Here is an 18833-nt window from a genome sequence, read left to right on the forward strand (position 1 = left end):
TTTCTTGGGGGACTTGGAAAGTGTTCCCCGCAGGCCCGAAGGCCGGGGAACCTGACCCTTAACACCTGTGCCGCCCTCCCCACCCCGGTGCGCAGTAACAGACGGAGCCACCGGCTCGTGGTCTGTGAGCCGTGCCCTCATAGGATCTAGCGGCGGGGATGAGGAGGGTTCTGCACCGCCCGGGAGCCTGGGATCTGCGGGCCGGGACGCGCTGACCTGTCACTCCATCCTGGGCTCGGCTTCAGACACCGGGCCTAGGCGTCCCAGGGCGCAGGCGGAGGTCCTAGTTGCTTTTGGGAATAGCCCCACAGGTTGGAGTGGGGAGTGCGTGACCACTGGGGGTACTGGATGGCGCGGGAATCCCCGCGCCCGCGCACAACGTTAATCGCCTCGCGAGCACACAGTCCTGGGGGTGGGGTGGGGGAAGGAGGATCCTTAGCGGGGGTTGAGGCCCGCCGCCCCGGGGTTCCCAGCGTCGGGCTGAGGCCGGGGCGAACCCGGTCCGAGGGCTGCAGGTGGGGGACGGAAACTGACGCGCGGACGGCAAGGACTGCGAGTGCCTGCGGGGCCGCACAGGACGAGCGTCCACTTGGGTGGGGTCCGGGGCTGGCTGCTGGGGGGGCCCGGGAGGCTGTGCGGTCTCCGAGACCCTGGCCCTGGGTCGCTGGGGAGGTTGGCGCATGGCCGCGCGGCGTTTCTCACCTGGCTCTATCTCCTCCCATCAGTCCCCTCGGATTCCCGCGGCTCCACCTTCGGGGACTTCAAACGACCCCCAGCCACCGGGCGCCCGACTTTCATCTCCCCGCACAGCGGGCATTGTTTGCGGGACTTCACAGATATGCTAATCCAGGGGCCGCGAACCGGACGGCCTGGGAGGCGGGCGGAGGGCACAGAGGGGTGAGGAGGGGCGCAGGCGGGACTGGGGAATCGGGGACCGCCTGGCGAGCAGGCCTCCTGGGACGCCAGGGGCCGCTGCGGTGCCCGCGGCCCGACCCGTCCGCTTTACCCTGGAAGGTCCGGGGCTGGACACGGCTGGTGTCCGATGGATGCTGAAGTCGGTGCACCCCGCGAGCTCCCAGCTCGGGAGAGGGGGACCGCGTGTCGAGGTGAAGCCGGCCAAGGACTCGCGCGCGTCACCCCATGGCTGGCGATCGGGAGACCCCCCAGGTTCTCGCGAAGCAGGGCCCCTGCCGTCTCCCCACGACAGCCCAGACACCCCTGGAGGTGGCATGTCTTTTTTAAAAAGACGCGGTTTACCTCTACTTTATCCATTTAACCCTTTCGAAACCACCCTAGAGGCAACCAGAATGTTTGGGTCAACAGTTACGCACATCAGGGGCTGTGCTGCAACTCTAACTTCTGGGGGACCGAACAAAAAGCGGCCATCGCTGGGAGGCGGAACTCGGTTTGCCCTCCTTCGAGAACTACTTGCAAAGCGGAGCCCGCGCTTGCTTTCGTTCCCGCCCCTTCCGATTGGAAAACTGCACCTAGAGAGGAGGTCACCAGACTAGGACGAGGCCTTGGGTGTAAACGCAGGGGAGAGAAATTGGCTAACTGGGGAGGGAGCATGAGAATGGCCTCTTGTGGATTTCTGCGGGAGGTGGGGGGTTGATGTCTTTGTAAAATTGCACTTCGCTTTAACCTCATCTGGAAAAACTCCAGGTGACTGCATGTGTACCTGACCAACCTAGCTCCTCTGAGGTTTCCCAGAAGGACAGTTGTGACTAGTAGGGACAGCAACTCAAGGAGGGCCACCTTAAATGTCAGGCTTTCCCAAGGAGAGGGTGGAAGGAACCTGTGCTGTTGGGCGCTGGGAAGAGCCCCCCTATTAGCCCACAATTGGAGGGAGCTCACAATAGATGCCAACCCCTTCTAAAAAAAAAAAAAAAAAAAAAAAGCACTTGGCTTACAACAGAACACCCAGCTTACAGAAGAACCAGGGAAAAGAAATGTGCTTGCTCCAAAGCCACTGGGATCATTACATTCCACATTGGACGAAGAGCCCAGTGTAGATCTTTGACTCTCATTTGAGGGGTGAAAAAGACATTGAGCACCAGAGTCATTGGAGACTGGCCACGGGACTTAACACTCCTCTCCACGCTCTTTGACTCACCTGTCCCCTTTGCTCTTGCTCGCTGACCTGAGGTTAGCTGTAGGCCACTGGCCAAAAGAGAGAGAGCCGATTTCCTTCAGCGAGGCTTGAGAAGTTAAAATGTCAGCAGGCACCTGTATTTGCCAGGCCGGGACAAACGAACACCATTTCCTTGTTACATAGACACACTCACTGTCTTGCTTCCCTCCGCTACTGCCGGGAGAAGCTTGTGGCGCTAGAGGAAGGAGAGCGCCCTTGTTTGTAGGCCTCTCGCTTGTCCCTGCTGCCTCCGGTTCCCTAAATATACAGCCCCTTGGTGGTGGCGATGGCAGAAATAATTGGAGATACTCACCTGCTAGACCTCGGAGACAGAAGAATCTTGGAATTTCCCTCACTTGTCCTCTGAGAAAACACAGGGGAGCTGAACTGCCTGACTCTGCTGCCAACAGTGATCTCCCTTGTGGGTGTGTCCTGAAGTCCCAGAACTTTAGGGAAAGAAGGAGCCAAGAGCAAGGACAGAGAGCAAAGGCCAACATCCTGAAGTATTTTCGGCCGGGCCCGACCTGCTAGAACCGAGGAAAGAGGAGCTCCTTCAGGCCCAGAAGAAAAATCAAGAAAAACTCAAATGCTGTCCCCATACTGTCCTAGGGGACACGTCTGGGTTTTGCAGGAAATGAAAACATTTCTTTCTGTGGGGCATGTTGCCTGTGTGTGTGTGTGTGTGTGTGTGTGTGTGTGGAGCACACTTTCCTCCCTCTTTCTTTCTTTCCTTCCTCATTTCTTTCCTTCCTCCCCTTTCCTCCTTCCTTCCAGCAGGGAGTTAAAGAAGGCCTGTTGTTCATACCTCACTATCTACTGTTTATTCTGCGCAGTGATTTTGAAACACCCTTCGAAGGGAAGTTATTCACGTGAATGTCCACCCTGAGGGTGACGGCAGCCTGCAAGGACATTGCCACGGACAACCAAGAGAGGGCTTCGGAGGCTGCTTCTGGAGGCCCTTATGGGTATCTGAGGCCTGCTCAAGCCAGCCCGCAGCAGAGCGGCCGTCCAGAGTGGCGACGGAAATGACAGTGGGGCAGGGACAGGGGGGGGGGGGGGAGCGGGCCTCCTGCAGCCCTCTGCCTCAGGCTCTTCTTCCCCCTGGGGAATGTGTGAAAAACTAGGTTCTGCTGGGAAGTGAGCCAAAGCCAGAAGCAATCCGGCTCATCTCCACCCGGACAAACCTTCTGTTCTCCATAATCTGGGACAATAATGAACGGTAAGCTTCAGAACCAGCAGAAATTGATCATGGTAGCTCAGAGAGGGAGGGTGATTGACTTCATGTGACCAATCTGATGCATCCTCTGAGTTCAGGGACTTCCCCTCCCCTGCCCTTGCTCACCATGCCCTCTCCTTCTAGTCATTATATTTTGTTTTTGAGAAGATGACTATTTTAAATTTCTGTTATTGTGATGTGATACTCCTAGCTTATCTTTTGCTTTTTATAATTCCCCCCTGTTCTGAGTTTCTCTCAGACCCACTTAAATTGCAACAAACAGGGGCACCTGTGTGGCTCAGTGGGTAAAAGCCTCTGCCTTTGGCTCAGGTCATGATCCCAGGGGTCTGGGATTGAGCCCCACTTCGGGCTCTCTGCTCAGTGGGGAGCCTGCTGCCTCCCCTCTCTCTCTCTCTCTGCCTACTTGTGATCTCTGTTCATAGGATGTGATCTCTGTTCTCTCTCTCTCTCTCTCTCCAATTGCCTACTTGTGATCTCTGTTGAGTAAATAAATAAAACCTTTAAAAAATAAATTGCAACAAACACCCACCACCACCACCACCAAAACCCAAGAAAAACCTCAGGAAACTTAAGAAATGAGAGACTTAAAAGTTTAACTTCATTCTAACCCAAAAAACATTCCAATTCAGTTCATTCGTTTTATTGAATGTTATTTGGAAATTTATACTTTAAAATGTAATGAACTGAATACTTGTATTTTGTAACACAAATTTCACATTACACATTTTCAATTTAATGAAGTAACAGGGCTATTTCCTATCTGTAAACAGAGCTCAAATGTGTTATTATGTATCTTAATAAATTAATGAGGGAATGACAGGAAACATTTTTATTTGAGGTTTCACAATTTCCAAAGGAGTAACAGCCTGAAAAGCGACGCGGGTGTGCAGAGCGCTCAGGGATCCACATCGCCCCCTATGGGCCATGGAAGTAATGGCATCTGCTTTGGAGCCTGGGTTCCGCTGAGCCGGGGGAGTTAGTGGATCCCCGACTCCCCTTCTCAGGGGATAAGAAGGACTGAGACGTCTATTTTTTTGTTCCATGCCTACAACTGCATAAGAAAAAATGCATTTTTCTTTCTTTTCTTTTCATTATAAACATCTAGAGCACAAGAGAAGCCTTTGTCACAAATGAGGGGGAAAATTCAGACACACAGTGCTAGGAAGTATGATCCGATTTGAGATGTGATAATAGGAACCCCACCTCGGCTGTCTTTACAACCCCAATTTTCCTGACTCTGACTCATCCTGAGCAGCCTCATCCAGGAAGTGGCTGGATAAGAAACCTTCTGACATCCGGGCCTGACCCGCATGCACGCACCGCCCAGCACACCGTGGCCTCTGTTGCCCCACCTGCATAATGGGCGGGGGACTCTGGCTCTCTCCCACCAGCGGCCCGACTGCGTTTCTAAAACGGGGGTCATTAATACAGCGCTTCCGCCACGGTTTGTAGCGGAACTGAATTAGATCGCGTGGCATTCCTTGGCAGGGGGCCTGGCCCGGAATGGTGGCCTGGTAGGGTAGCTGCATTGCGCCAGAGGCGTTGCAGAGTGCTGTATGGATGTGGGGCAGCGTGGGGCGCAGGCCTGCGCTCTCAGAGGGAGAGTATCGGTTTGAGGGCAGCCTCTGATCACAAGACTCTCGAGCATTTAAAGACAAACCATAGGCCACCCATGGAACAGGCTGCAGTGTAGTACTGAACATGCGCGACTACTGGGGGATGAGGGGTGGGTTGGAGGTCCCAAAGCACCGCCCCCAGGTCGGTTCAGTGTCAGCCCCTCTGCATGCACTGCAACATGCACTGCAACCGGCGCAGAGGCAGTTTCTGGCCCTGGGAGCTTTCCTGGCAGTGGGCCCTTGTCACCAAATTGAGCATCAGAAGGGCATAAGGCACTATCTTCCTGGGAAGATGGCCTCTATGTCATTTTAGATTATTTTATTTTGAATAAAAGCTCTGTAAATTCTGTTAACGTAATAAACAAACCCTAGATCCCCAACTCTTTGGGGGAAGGGATAGGCAACCCTTGCACTTTGCCCTCTTGCTTCCCCCCAAACTCCATGTCCCCAGGGCTCCCATCGCGATCCCACCGTCAGAGTTTTGAACGTAGCTGGGGTACTAGGATGGACGAAGCTGAGGGAACGGACGCAGGTGCGCGACCTGGACCAAGGTCTGACCGCCCCTTTCCTCTCCGGGCTCAGTTTTCGCCTCAGGACCCTGGCTCGAGGGCTCCCCCTGCGGGCCGCGGTCGGGATCGGTCCCTCGGAGCCGGGGAGGCCTGCTGTGGTTACTTGGTCTGGAGGGGCGCCTGGCCAAGGTCCCGGCAGGCTGGGATCCCGCGCACTCCCGCACTTCTGGTCTCTGAGCAGCAGTCGCCCCGAGTCCTTGTTTCGGATGTGTGAGCTGGGGGCGCTTTTACCGCCCCACCCCCTCGGCTTTTTTTTTTTTTTTTTGGAAGGAGCAAACATCTCCAGTTTTAATGTGGCCCAATTATCTCCTTTAAACGACTTAAAATGTTTCTCTTTAACTCATTTCAATCTAGTAAATATGCTTCAGCAAGTAGCTAATTTCTCAGGGATGGCTTCGCCTCTCCATTTGCATATAAAGCGCGTCGGGGGCCGGCCCCCTCTTGGGGTGCCCAGGTCTCAGGCAGCTGGGCCACCTCCTCCCGGGGTGACGCCTGGGTTTGGCCTGGGAAGGCGGAGGCCTGGGTCCGCGATTGAGCCCGGGGACCAGAGCAGCAGCCGGGGCGGGGCACCTTCCCCCTCCCCCCCCCCCCGAGAGCAGCCCCTCCTCTGAGCGCCCCCCTCCGCGCCTGCGGCCTCCGTTTGGCCCCCGGTCCCCGCTTGCTCGCGTCCCAGGGAGGGGCCTCTCCTTGGATGCCACAGGGGCGCGAGGGTCGCGGGCGCATTTATCCCCAAGTGCGTTTATTAAATCGCGTCTGGAGATAGATGGACGTGGATACAGGAAAGGAAATCGCAGCGCTCAGTTGAGCAATCTTCTGGCTTTAAATTCCGAATAAAAGTCTCAAATATTCCCGGGTCAGGGGGGCACTGTCTCATTAAAACCACTCTCGTCCTGAAACTGCAATGCAGACATTAAAGTGCAGTATTTTTCAATTAGAGCTGACGAATTCAATCAAAATTCCATAGATTAGGATGAAATGAGGCATGGGTCATTTACAGGGGAATTTAATTGCCGAGCCATTAGACAAATAGTATATTTGCCATTCCCGCGTTATCCATCATTTTCGACATCAATACCGGGGCCGCATCTCCCCGTCCCGCAGCCGCCCGGCGTCGGCTGTAAACACTCCCTTCCCCGTATCTTCTGATTATATCTGATTTCATTTAGGGCCATGGGGGATTATAAATGTTCACGCAATCAAGTTCATTAGGACTTCAAATCGCATTTCTGATTGGGATCGCTCTATGGCTGTCCTCGGTGCGCCTTTCAAACCCCAGGACGAGGCTTTCAAAAACATCTTTTTGAATTCAAAGCTGCACATCCTTTTGTCTTCCGACGTCGCCTCCCGCCTCCTCCTCCCCTGGGCGTCCCCGCGCCCCTCTGTTCTCCTTCACCGGGGAGCGGTCCCCGAACCCCACCGCCCCTTCAGCTGGACCTCCGCGCTCCCAGGCCCGCCTTCGAGACCCCCAACGCTGGGCGACAACCTCCCCCCCCCCCCCCAGCGCGGCCGCGGGACGCTCGGGACCCCGGAGACAGGAGCGGCCCGCGGGGGGTAAAGCCCCAAGCGCTGGCGGATCTCGGGCGGGTGCCCGGCCCTGCTGCTCGCCCCCAGCCCGGCGCCGCGGGGAGCAAGTGGGCGCACCTTGGAGTCTCGTGACCGCAGGCCTCGGGGCGGCGGTTGGGCCCGACCCTGGGGACGGACACCCGGGACCCCTTTCCTGGCTGGCCCCTTTGACTCCACAGAGGAGGGCGGGGGCGGGCCCCAGCAATTCTCTCTTCCTATTAGTGCACTCAAGAAACAAAGGAGCAGACTCTTCTGGGGAGCGCTCGGCAAGGAAGGCTCGAGACATCCCTTCCAGCACAGTTGAAAAATAATAGCTTAATATTAACTGCTTCTCATAAAAATATACTTCCACAGTGATACAGTTACAAGAAGAAACCCTCATTTTACCCCCGTACTTTGCGCTCATCGCTGTTAGCTGCCTCAGTAATTTAATTGGAATGAAACGTGAGAAATGTGTCATTTTTGAAGAATTTATGCATCACTTCCTAGAAATCTCATTGTGTTAACTAGGAGCCTACTGCGTTCTGTTTAGAACCCATAATCACATTTTTATGTGTCTGTATTACCAGTTAATGTGACCTCCTGTCTTTAGCAGATAAAAAAAAATTATTCTTTTTCTATAACATCTGCATCCAACCCTGGTTTGCATAGTGTACGTGGAAATCCTGCATCCCCAATGTTCTGCAAACTTACCAACTTTCTCTAGAACAGGGCAAAGACATGTGAATGGAAAAAGTGCCTACTAAATGAATAATTACACACCAAATTAAAACCCTGCATTAAACATAGTCGACAGCAAATACTGCATTCTCAATCATGTTTATTGCTTACAAATTGCATTACAAAGAAATCTACTCTTTTTATTGGCGTGATTAAGCAGAGTGTTAGGACTGCAGAAATACCATTCTGTTAGATTAGATGGAGGCTGGAAGCCGGGCTAGTCCCATTGCCATGGTGAATGTATAATTTTGTTAAAGAACACGTTTAACACACAAATGAGGACTGTCTGTCATTATGGCATCATAAAAGAGTCATCTTAAAATATATTTATTTATAAACACAGTGCCTATAAAACGTGCATAGTTAATACAAAGGAAGTAGCAATTCCATAATCAATATTTTAATTACTGAATTTTTATGATAGTAGCGCAATTCTATATGATACGTCACAATTCTGTAGCTTTTCTATATTCTCCTCCCCTTTTTCCTGTGAGCTAAAATCTCGTTTTCTTGTTTTTAATTCTGGGGAGAGCGGGTTGGTGGACGTGGGTAAGACCGTTTGCTTATGGCGCCACCTGCAGGATTCTATGAAAATGCGTTTCAATCCTTGCAACCCTCTGCAGGTCTCTAGCAATGTAACCCCAGGCTTGTTTTAGCAATTCAGTGAAATTAGTTTTTGTTTTAAAATAGAACGATGTTGACAGTTTGAAGACAAAATCCTGGGGTCTGAAAAGAAGACTTAAATCCTCAAGTAAGGTGCGGTATTGATCACAGTTGATAATTTGGGGTTTCTGACTATCCCCAAGGGGACATCAAAAATTTGAGTAAGGAATGATTCATTCTTGAAATAATGGGATAAAAGGTGCAATATTCCTGGTTTATCACTTGGTCCTTGGGCAGCCCTTAAGAGATGTAAAGCACTTGGCAAGCTAATAATATCTACGATTACAGTGATTAAGCTTCCCCTCAGCTGGCCCGCATCAGGACCGGTCACTGGAGCAGACCAGCTCATTCTCCAAGCCTATATTTTACACCATTTTTGTAGAGGGTTAAGTGTCATTTGCAAAAGTTCAACAGCCTTCTCCATCAATGTGTGTCTAAAGGGTTATTTCAGAGATTGGAAATGTGGCAATTATATATAGTTACTGGAATTAGCAAATGCTTCTTCGTAAGGAGTCAGTGGTGTTGATTTTCTTGAAAACATGCTACATTGATGATTATCATGTAACTTAAAATTAAGCAGACACAAAGACAGTCAAAGACCAGCCCAATGTCGTGCTCAGAATTTTAGGCATAACACGTCCCAGGGTGCTGTGTCCATGTACTGATCGCCCATGGACTGTGGATGGTGTCTAACGGCCCCACTGTGCAGTGGATGGTTTGCCCTGGGCAGGACACGGCCAGGGACGCAGGGAGGCGGACCTCCTCAGGACCACCGCTGCTGGAGAACCTCACTTGTGTATTTTTGATTTCTCAGGGTTTGGATGACAAGTAGTACTGCCAAAGACACTCAATAAAAGCGGAAGGAAACTATTCCTCTGTTATCTTTTTTTAGTGGAAACAGCATTTAGTCTTTTGTTACCATCTGATTTTTGAACCATGTGAATCCATCATTAAAAGCTAAATATGAAGTTAAAAAAAAAACAATTTAGATCTTATGGAATTGAGTTTATGTAATATACTCAAAGAGAAAAGTAATGATGTCCGTAGGAACCGCTTAAGAATGGAAAACATTTTTAGATCCTTTAATAAAAAAAAAAATACCAGGGTACATTTTGTTCACTGGAAGAGAAGTCAGCCAGGATAATTCTAGCTTTAAAGTAGAATGTCTTGGGGCGCCTGGCTGGCTCGGTCAGGCGAGCATGTGACTCTTGATCTTGGGGTCATGCGTTTGAGCCCCATTGTTGGGTGTAGAGATTACTTTAAAAAAATTTTTAAAAAGTAACGTAGAATGACTTTTTGGATATTTATTTCAGCTAGCTGATCTCTCTCCCACCCTCCTCCTCTTCAGCCTGTCCGCCCTCTCCTCCATTTCTCTTTCTTTTCTATCTAGAATTACGCAAGTCTCGTTGACTCCACAACTTCCAAATACTTGTGGCTCATACTAGAGGGTCATCAAAACAAGTTGTTTTTTTTTTTTTAATACAGTTTTTATTTATTTGTTGGAGAGAGACAGCACAAGCAAGGGGAGCCGCAGGCAGAGGGGGAAGCAGGCTCCCTCCTGAACCATGAGCAGGGATCGGATGCGGGACTCAGTCCCCAGGGATCATGACTGGAGCCAAAGACAGACACTTAACGGACTGAGCCACCCGGGTGTCTGCCAACAACACATTTCTGACAGGTATTTTATTTTTGGCCAAACGAAGCAAATTGCTAGCAGTAATTGCATTCTGCAACACTGTAAGTCACTTTCATGCCATCTGATGATTAAGGTAGCCCCAATCACATGAGGCTTCTTTGTCTCATACAGCCATGACCATCCTTTGGGAGAGGCATTTAGCACTTGTGGACGGCTGCTGAAACCCAGGGGATTTGAATGAATTTCTAGGACCAGTTAATTTTCTGCCTTTTCTCGTGATGTCAGGTTCCTGATGAGCTGGAGAACTTGGGAGAGCGTCGCTAGGTTCCTGTTGTGCATGGGCGTGGGTTGACCTAGAATGGGACTGGCTGGTGGAGTGGGGTGAGGGTGCTTCTCGTGGAAGTTCCATGATGGTGTGTAGGGCACAGTGGGGAGAGGGAGGGATGGGGAGATGCCTGAACGCCCACCTGCCCTGGGAATACGTCGGCATCTCTCATGGGCTGCAGAGCCAAAGCCAGAGGGAGGGTAGCCGAGAAGAGGACCCTTCCTCTCCACAGCCCACCCCACCACGTGCCAGTTCTGTCCAGCAGCCTGGCTGATGAGTGGGTCTTCTTTGCTTGGCTCTGAGCTGTCCAAGGAGGAGGAGGAGCCTTTGAGCCTGTGTTGTTGAGGATGGGCCCTCAGCCCCAAGGTGGGCAGGCTCAGTCAGGATGGGTTAAAGCAATGAGCAAAGGACTCAATCGGTGAGTGATTAAACCCAAGGACTTTTTTTTTTTTTCCTTAAAAGATTGTATTTATTTATTGAGAGAGAGAGAGAGAGAGAGAGAGAGAGAGAGCATGAGCAGGCGGAGTGGCAGGCAGAGGGACAGGGAGAAGCAGGCTCCCCGCTGAGCAGGGAGCTCCATGCGGGGCTCGATCCCAGGACCCTGGGATCATGATCTGAGCCAACGGCAGACGCTTAAATGACTGAACCATCCAGGTGCCCCCCACCCCTCAAAAATTAAACCCCAGGAACTTTAGGGATTAGCTCTTTTGGGAACATCTACATGTTCAAAGAAGTTCTTGGAGGAGAAAACAGTGAAGAAGGAAGTATTCCCTCCAGGCAGCTATGGAGAGCCATCCGGGGTTCCTTCTGTGAATCTTACTGTCATTCGAAGCTGTAATTTGGGGAAACCTAATAACTGATCCTCATTTATCAGTTTAGAAATGTAAGGTCAGTATGTTTGAAGGGGTTCTGCTTTGTTTCAGGACTCTAAAAACTCCGTAAATGGTAGTGCATTTCAGAAATACGACCGGATTGTTTTCTATGATGGGCAGTATGGAGAGGGTGGCTGGAGATCCTGTCCCGCAAGGACAGCGTGTTTGCTCAGCTTCTCATTTGCCAATCTGATGAGGACAGGGCTTGGGGGGTGGGGCGGCGCAGTGGTTGTGTTTCTTACCCTGTACTCTTGTCCTTTCTGCTTGTTCTTATAAATAACAAGACTTCGCCTTTTCCCTTTTTATCCCTTTCTTGGGCCATTTTCTGCTAAAAATAATGCAATCATAGTAACAGAAGGAAACATTTATTGAATTTCTACTCTCAGCCGGCTCTGGACTTGGGGCTTTGTGCTCTCTGCAGTCAGTGGGGACAGCCACCAAGAGCAGGGTTGTCAACCACGCTGGTGATCCACACTCCACACCACCTCCCCCGACCCCTCCACGCCCCCTCACTGCCCAGACCTCCACAGTTAGGATCTGCAATTCGACAACATCCTTCCAGAGCTGGAGAAGCCCAGCCTTGCTGCAGTTCTGTCATGGAATCCCGACCCAGCAAGAAGGATGCAGATACACCTCCAGCTGAGCAAATCACATCTGGTTTCGGTTAAGTAACTCTACCTGCTCCGGTGGGACAGCCCCAATTCTGGGGTGGTCACTGAGGGCTCCCACCCGTCCCACAGTGTGCTGCCTGTCTTTCCAGAGCCAAGCCATCTCCCCAGAGTCCCACTGTGACCACATCTGCTCACCTGCTCCGTGGATCCCCGTGGCTTCTCTAGTTCAGAATCCCTGGTCTGGAAGCCAAGGTCCTCCCGGTCTGCCCCAATGCTGTCCAGCTCTTTCTTCTTCTAGTGGTCGAAGCATGGGGACCTTCCCCTCCAGGAGGAAGACGGCTCTCTGGTCCTCCTGCATGTCCCATACCTTCCTGCACGCTGCCACCGGCCTGCGTAGGGGGCACTGTGTGAGGAGTCCTGAAGTCAAGGCACACATAGGCCTTTTCTGGGTTCGTTGAGTTGTCTGTCTTAGGGATGTGGGCAGGGCGCCCGGGTGGCTCAGGCAGTTAAGCATCCGACTCTTGGTTTCAGCTTAGGTCATAGTCTCAGGGTCATGCGATCGAGCCTTGTGCTGGGCTCTGCACTGAAAGTGGGGCCTGGTTAAGATTCTCTCTCTCCCTCTTCCCCTCCCCTACTCATTCTCTCTCTAAAAAATATGGCATATTAATAGAAAATTTGAGATCTAGTAAGGCCAAGAGATCAAGAGACAATTGCCATTGAAAAGATAGTTTATTACTCATCATTCCCAAGAGAAGGGGCACATCATACCATGGTGGGGGGCGGTCACAAGGGCACACACTAGGCTTGTTCAGGCAGTTGGCGGAGGGGATGCGGACAGAAGCCTTTGTCGTGGTTTTCATGGATGGAACAGGCCAGGCAGGGTAGACAGGCTTAGGACCAGCAGGTCTGAATAGTTTCAGCAGGCTGTCCCTATCTCTCTGGCACCTGGCCCTCGGATAGTTAGGACGGGTGGAAGGTAGCCCAGAGTGTGACAGCCCAGTAGAAGGGGTGGTTGGGGGTGTGTATGTGAGCTCTGGACTGGTCGGTTTGCATTTGGAAAGCATGCTCGGGGTAAGTTGTATGCTGTCTCTGGAATTGGCTGACTCTGGGAGGAGCAGTCCCTCCAAGGTCAGCCAAGGCCCTGGATATCAAAGCACCAGAATACAGAAAATGAAAGAGATGGTTCATATAGTCCTTGACCCTTAGAACATCTCTCTTGCTATGCGACGCTCAGGCCGGGCTGATGGCTATCTTTAGCAACCTGTCTGTCCCTGGCATCTGGCTTCCTGGGCTGTTGGCCACTGGGGTTTGGCAAGGGCGTCGGAAGACTCACATGGGATCACAATGTTGGGCTTGCCACCCCTCCGACGTCCTTTAGGGAGTTCTGGGCTGTAATGTGCTGGGAAGCACCGGTGGGCTCCAGAAGGGCACTCCTGTTACGGCAACAGGTGTCCTCTCTCAGTAGATACACCTGTCATGTGTTGGGGGCAGAGCTTTTCTAGGTGGCCAGGCTCCAGGAGGGGTGGGACGCCCCTGTGAGGCAGACAGTCTGTTAACCCTCTGCAGGGGATGTGTGTATACTTTTTAGTTCAACTTCTGTTGAGAAGTACTTTCTGATACAAATACTATGATATTTGCAATCTTGATCCTCACAAGCAACCCTGAGAGGCAGAAAGGCCTTTTAGGACCCATTCCATTTCCAAGTGAGCATGAAGCTCAGGGAGGCCAGTGCATCCACAAGGTGGGGACATGGGTAGTGCCACCCGGGTCTGCCCCCTTCCCCGCGGCGCTGTCCTCAACATACGGCCTCCACTGAGGGCAGTGGTGCTAACTACAGCCTCAGTCCCAACACTCTGGTTTTCAGTGCAAAACACCCTCTGGTTCCAGAAGGAGGTAATCTTGCAGGGACTTTGGCAAGGGTAACAGGGGCACAAGGTGAAAGCACTTTTTGCCAAATAATTTCCGAATGGCACAGCGGCAAAGATGCTGCAGACAGCGTGGCTTGTGGGCCAAGGCCAAGAGGGACTGGTAGAAGGCCTGGTGCATCTGGAAGGAAGGCAGATGGAACATAAACCTGAGTGCATGGACCCAACAGCCAGAAGGCCCCATGGTTGCCATGCCCTCCACCAAGAGGGTGTATGCACATTTTGGAGGTGCGGTTCCTCAGGGGGTCCGAGGATGTCTGTTTTGGGTGGTAGAATGGGTAACACAGATAGTCTCCTCACATCCTGCTCTACTCCCTCCACCCCCGCCCCCTGCACAGTGCATTGGCTGTTGAGCCATGTGGATGGAACTCAAGTCAATGAGACATGAGGGGATGTCTTCTAGAGGCTTCTGGGGAAAAAAAAAAAAAACCCCACCCTCACTCTTTCTTCAGCGACAGTGACTGTGGACTCTGTTGGGTACATATGTGGTGCCTGCCACTGCCTAGGCCATATCTAAGCTCTCACAGGGAGAAGGAGGACACACAGAGTAGAGCCCGTGGATTCAGGTGGCTCTGCATGCCCCTCTTCTCTGGGGGGAGGGGTGGTTACTCAAGTCCAGCTGGGTGTGTTGGGTTTCTGCTCCTTGCAGCCAACAGCACCCCAAATATAATAACAGCTCTTGGCTGCATGATTCCTCCCAAAGAAAACCAGCAATGCTCAGCTATGCTTTCACACTCTCCCTTTCTCCATCCTTCTTCAGATGCCTTACATCTCAATGGGTAAGTGCCCAAGTGCACATGGTGCGGAGAGGGAGCTGAAGCTCGGGGCTCTTGTACTGAGGGGGAAGGAAGGGCTGCTGCCTTACCTGAAATACTTCCTCAGGAATCACTTCCCTCCAGGACTCTGACACACGGAGCTGAGGGTAGGCATTGAAAAGAGTCTCAATGACCCTGGGGGCTGGCGCACAGGTCTTCAGCACCTGTTGGAAGTGGTGGGAGACCAAGTTCACGTTGACTGGGTTTTGGGTCCAGGTGGGGGACAGGGCCAGCTGATAGGGAGGTGTGTTTGGGGTCTCCCTTCTGTCACTTCCTGGCCGTGGGACCTCATTATGCCTTAGCCACATGGGGAACAAGAGCCCTCATGGCAAGAGGACAGCAGGGTTCCCAACAAGCCCAAGGCAGCGTTCTGGCCGGGGCAGTGTGGGAGGGCGGGGGTGCTGTCTTAGCGCTAGGAGAGCTACATGTCCCAAGTCTGGGCTTGGGAATGGCTTGCTCATCCTCGTGCCCAAGAGCAGCATGCCCATGGCTCCGTGGGCTCTCCTGACCTCTACATTGTTGCTCAGAGCAGAGGAGGGAGGTTCTGCTGGGGGCGGTGGGAGGAGTGTGGTTCAAGGATGGTGTTCGTAATTTCTTATCTCAATTTTCTTATATGTCAGGACAATGAGGGAGAAGAATGGCTTTGTTGTTGAATTTCCTCCTGACTTGGCCTTTCTATTTTATTTTCCGTCCCCACTGGCAAAGGATTCCTCTTTTCTTATTAGCAAATTTTACAATTCAGGTTCATCAGTTTCATCATGAAGATGAGAACACTGTTTGCTTTTTTAAAAAATACATTTCTTGTGATGGTGAATGTCAGTGAGCACAAAAGTAGACCCAGTGGTATGATGACCTCATGTACCCACCATCAACCCATGCCTCATCCCCCCCCATCCACACGCCCGTCATCTCCCCCAGTATTATTTTAAAGCCATTGCAATGTATCCTGTATTTTCATCTGTAAATATTTCAGTGTGACTCCTATAGGACACTGTAGGAGAAATACAACATCATTATAAGACCTGAGAAGTTAATAAGTTTCTTAGCATCTTCAAATATATGGCCAGTGTTTAAATTCACAAATTTCTCTTAAATGCCATTGTATGAAAAAAAAATTGTTTGAATTAGAACCCAGATAAATAAAGAATAAATAAAGAACCCAACAGGATTAAGATTGGTTGATATGCTGTGTTATCAGATCTCCCATTTTTGTGTCATGTTACTTATTTGTTGAAGAAACTGGGTTATCTGTCTAGCAGGGTTTCTCGGTGTTTGAATTTTGTTCCTGGTATTCGTGTAGAGTTTGGGAACATAAAGCTCTTCATCTGCTTTTTGTAAATGCGTAGTTGGGTTGGGAAGATTGATCAAATTCAGATTTGATTTTGGGGAGGGGTAAGGCAACTTCATACTCCTCTGTTTTTGAGGTTTACGATCTACTAAGTGATGTAAAATTAGTATTTCTTCACTGAGAAAACTGAAGTTAAGCAATTTTCTTATAATCAGGCACCAAATATCTACAGCAGACAATTAACAGGCAGGGCCAGTAGCTGAGCTCACTGGGGCTCTGTGAACAAGGTCAAATAGAAGACAGACCTGAATCACTCAGTATGGTTGCTTCATTCACAACTTGCTGAACTTCCTTCACATATGAAACCCCTTTTAAATATATTAAAACAAAACAGGAAATTAATATCTTTTTGTTTAGAGATAGGCACTATTAGCATTTTGTATATATTAATGTTTTATGCATTTAGACAAAAAATTAAGATATACAGTAAAAGTGGAGTAATACTGTGCCTATTATTTTGAAACTTGATTTTTGTCTACTCAACATCAATTGTGAACAATTCAGAAATTATAAATAAGCACTTCAACATCATTTCAGGGGCCATATATTTTATGAATGTATTGTAATATATTCAATGAGGTGATTATTGTAAATGGATGTTATAAACAATGAACACTCTTGAATATCATTCTTTCTCTTTCTGCCTCCAACCATTATTTTTTTTTTTTTTTTTTTTTTACAGAGAGAGATCACAAGTAGACAGAGAGGCAGGCAGAGAGAGAGAGAGGGAAGCAGGCTCCCCACTGAGCAGAGAGCCCGATGCGGGCCTCGATCCCAGGACCCTGAGATCATGACCTGAGCCGAAGGCAGCGGCTTAACCCACTGAGCCACCCAGGCGCCCCCTCCAACCATTCTTATTTAGATAACAAGATAAGTCTGTTCCCTTCTGACACTGAATTCCTAGAAGTAGAAATGTGGGATCAAGGAGTATGTACATTTTAGAGGTTTTAGCACTTACTGTCTAATTGTAAGTGTGTAAATTATCACACTTTTTGAAGAAATGAGTATGAGAGTCTCTTTCTCCCCTACCCAAGTCATCTCATTAATTATTTAAATTTGATAGAAAAAGTATGGCATATTTACATTTTGGTTGACCATTTCTCTTCCTTTATAAATTGCTAAGTTATGTCTTTTGCTCAGTTTTTCTATAGTATGTTAATTTTCCGCATTGATTTGTATATACACCTTATTAAGGTTATATCTTAGTCATTCATTTTTGCAAATAATAGTATTTTCTCCTCTCGGTATAAATATTTCACATTTATTTTTCTTGTCTTATTACATTGACCAGAGTTTTAAAGTTCAGTGTTAAAGACTTATTTATTTATTTATGAGAGAGAGAGAGGTTAAACATGTGTGTGGATAGGAAGAGGGGCAGTGGGAGAGAATCTTTAAACAGATTCCCCGCTGAGCTTGGAGCCTGACCAGGGGTTCCATCTCACAACCCTGAGATCATGATCTGAGCCAAAACCAAGAGTTGGATGCTTAACCAAATGAGCCACCTAGGTGCCCCTAAAGTTCAATGTAAAATAATAATACTGATGCATCATTATCTTATTCCAAATTTTAACAAGATTATCCCTAAAGTTTCACTATAATAACCTTGGCTATTAGTATTAGATAATCTGTTCTCAGTGAAGGAAGTAGCTCTCTATTTCTAAATTACTACACATTTAAGGATGTATTTTTTGCCTTTTTCTGACCAAGTCGATACAAGATTTTCCAATACTGACCCATTTTTGTCTTCATGGAATAGACCGTGTTTGGCTATTCTGCATAAAATGGCAGATTCAATTTGCTAAGATTTCTGTATTTAAGAACTAAATATGGTTTGTCATTTCAGCTTTTTTAGCTTCTTTTGTCAGATTTTGATGTGAGTTTATGCCAACTTAGTCAATTTAGAAAATTTCTATCTTTTTAACTCCTAGAAGATTTTTAAAGTACGTATTATTGGAATTAAGAAGGCATAACAGATCTTGTATTTAACATTGTCTAAGCCTAGCCTTAAGCTGCAGGTGATATCAAGTTTTTATCATTTTCTCTTCCATGGTTATTGGTATACTTTGTTTTGATTATTATTATTTCCCCTCCCCCCCCTCCTCCTTCTTCAATTTGATTTTTAAGTAATCTCTGTACTCAACATGGGGTTTGAACTCACAACCCCAAGATCAACAGTTGCATGCTCCCATGACTGAGCCAGCCAGGTGCTCCTTGCTTTTTTCTTGAATCATTTGTTAATGTATACTTTCCTGGGAAACAATCGTTTCATTTTATTTATTTTTTAAAAAATTAATTCCAGCGTAGTTAACATACAGTGTTATATTAGTTCAGGTATACAGTGTGATGAGTCAACAATTCTATACTCAGTGCTCATCACGATGAGTGCACTCTTGGTCCCCTTCACCTACTTCACCCATCCCCCCCACCTCTCTTCTAGTAACCAGCAGTTCGCTCTTTATAGTTAAGAGTTTGTTTTTGTCTCTTTTCTTCTTTGTTCATTTGTCTTGTTTCTTAAAGTCCACATATAAGTGAGATCATATGGTATGTCTTTCTCTGACTTATTTCCCTTAGCATTTTACTCTCTAGCTCCATCCATGTTGTTGCAAATGGAACAATCTTCATTTTATTTCATTTATTTTTAAAAGAGATTTTATTTATTTATTTGAGAGAGAGTGAGAGCACGAGAGAGGAGGTCAGAGGGAGAAGCAGACTCCCCATGGAGCTCAATGCCGGACTCGATCCCGGGACTCCGGGATCATTACCTGAGCCGAAGGCAGTTGCTTAACCAACTGAGCCACCCAG

At 49.1% G+C, this 18833-nt stretch overlaps 1 protein-coding gene and 1 long non-coding RNA gene across 4 annotated transcripts in view; one reads left to right on the top strand and one right to left on the bottom strand.

Moving 5' to 3' along the window:
- LOC132013674 (uncharacterized) overlaps positions 1–18833 on the top strand; it is a 137845-nt gene that overhangs the window by 5170 nt on the left and 113842 nt on the right. The gene's annotated exons all lie outside the window — the stretch shown is intronic.
- The window catches only part of ASB18 (ankyrin repeat and SOCS box containing 18), a 61420-nt gene continuing 56184 nt past the window's right edge, over positions 13598–18833 (bottom strand). Inside the window, exons 6-7 of the mRNA XM_059393778.1 lie at positions 14734–14847; positions 13598–13989 (exon numbers count right to left, since the gene is read on the bottom strand). Of these exons, the coding sequence (XP_059249761.1) occupies positions 13804–13989; positions 14734–14847 (300 nt within the window). The 3' untranslated portion in view covers positions 13598–13803. The remainder of the gene's footprint in view (positions 13990–14733; positions 14848–18833) is intronic.

The sequence above is a fragment of the Mustela nigripes genome, chromosome 3 (genome assembly GCF_022355385.1).
Source record: "Mustela nigripes isolate SB6536 chromosome 3, MUSNIG.SB6536, whole genome shotgun sequence".
NCBI lineage: Eukaryota > Metazoa > Chordata > Mammalia > Carnivora > Mustelidae > Mustela > Mustela nigripes.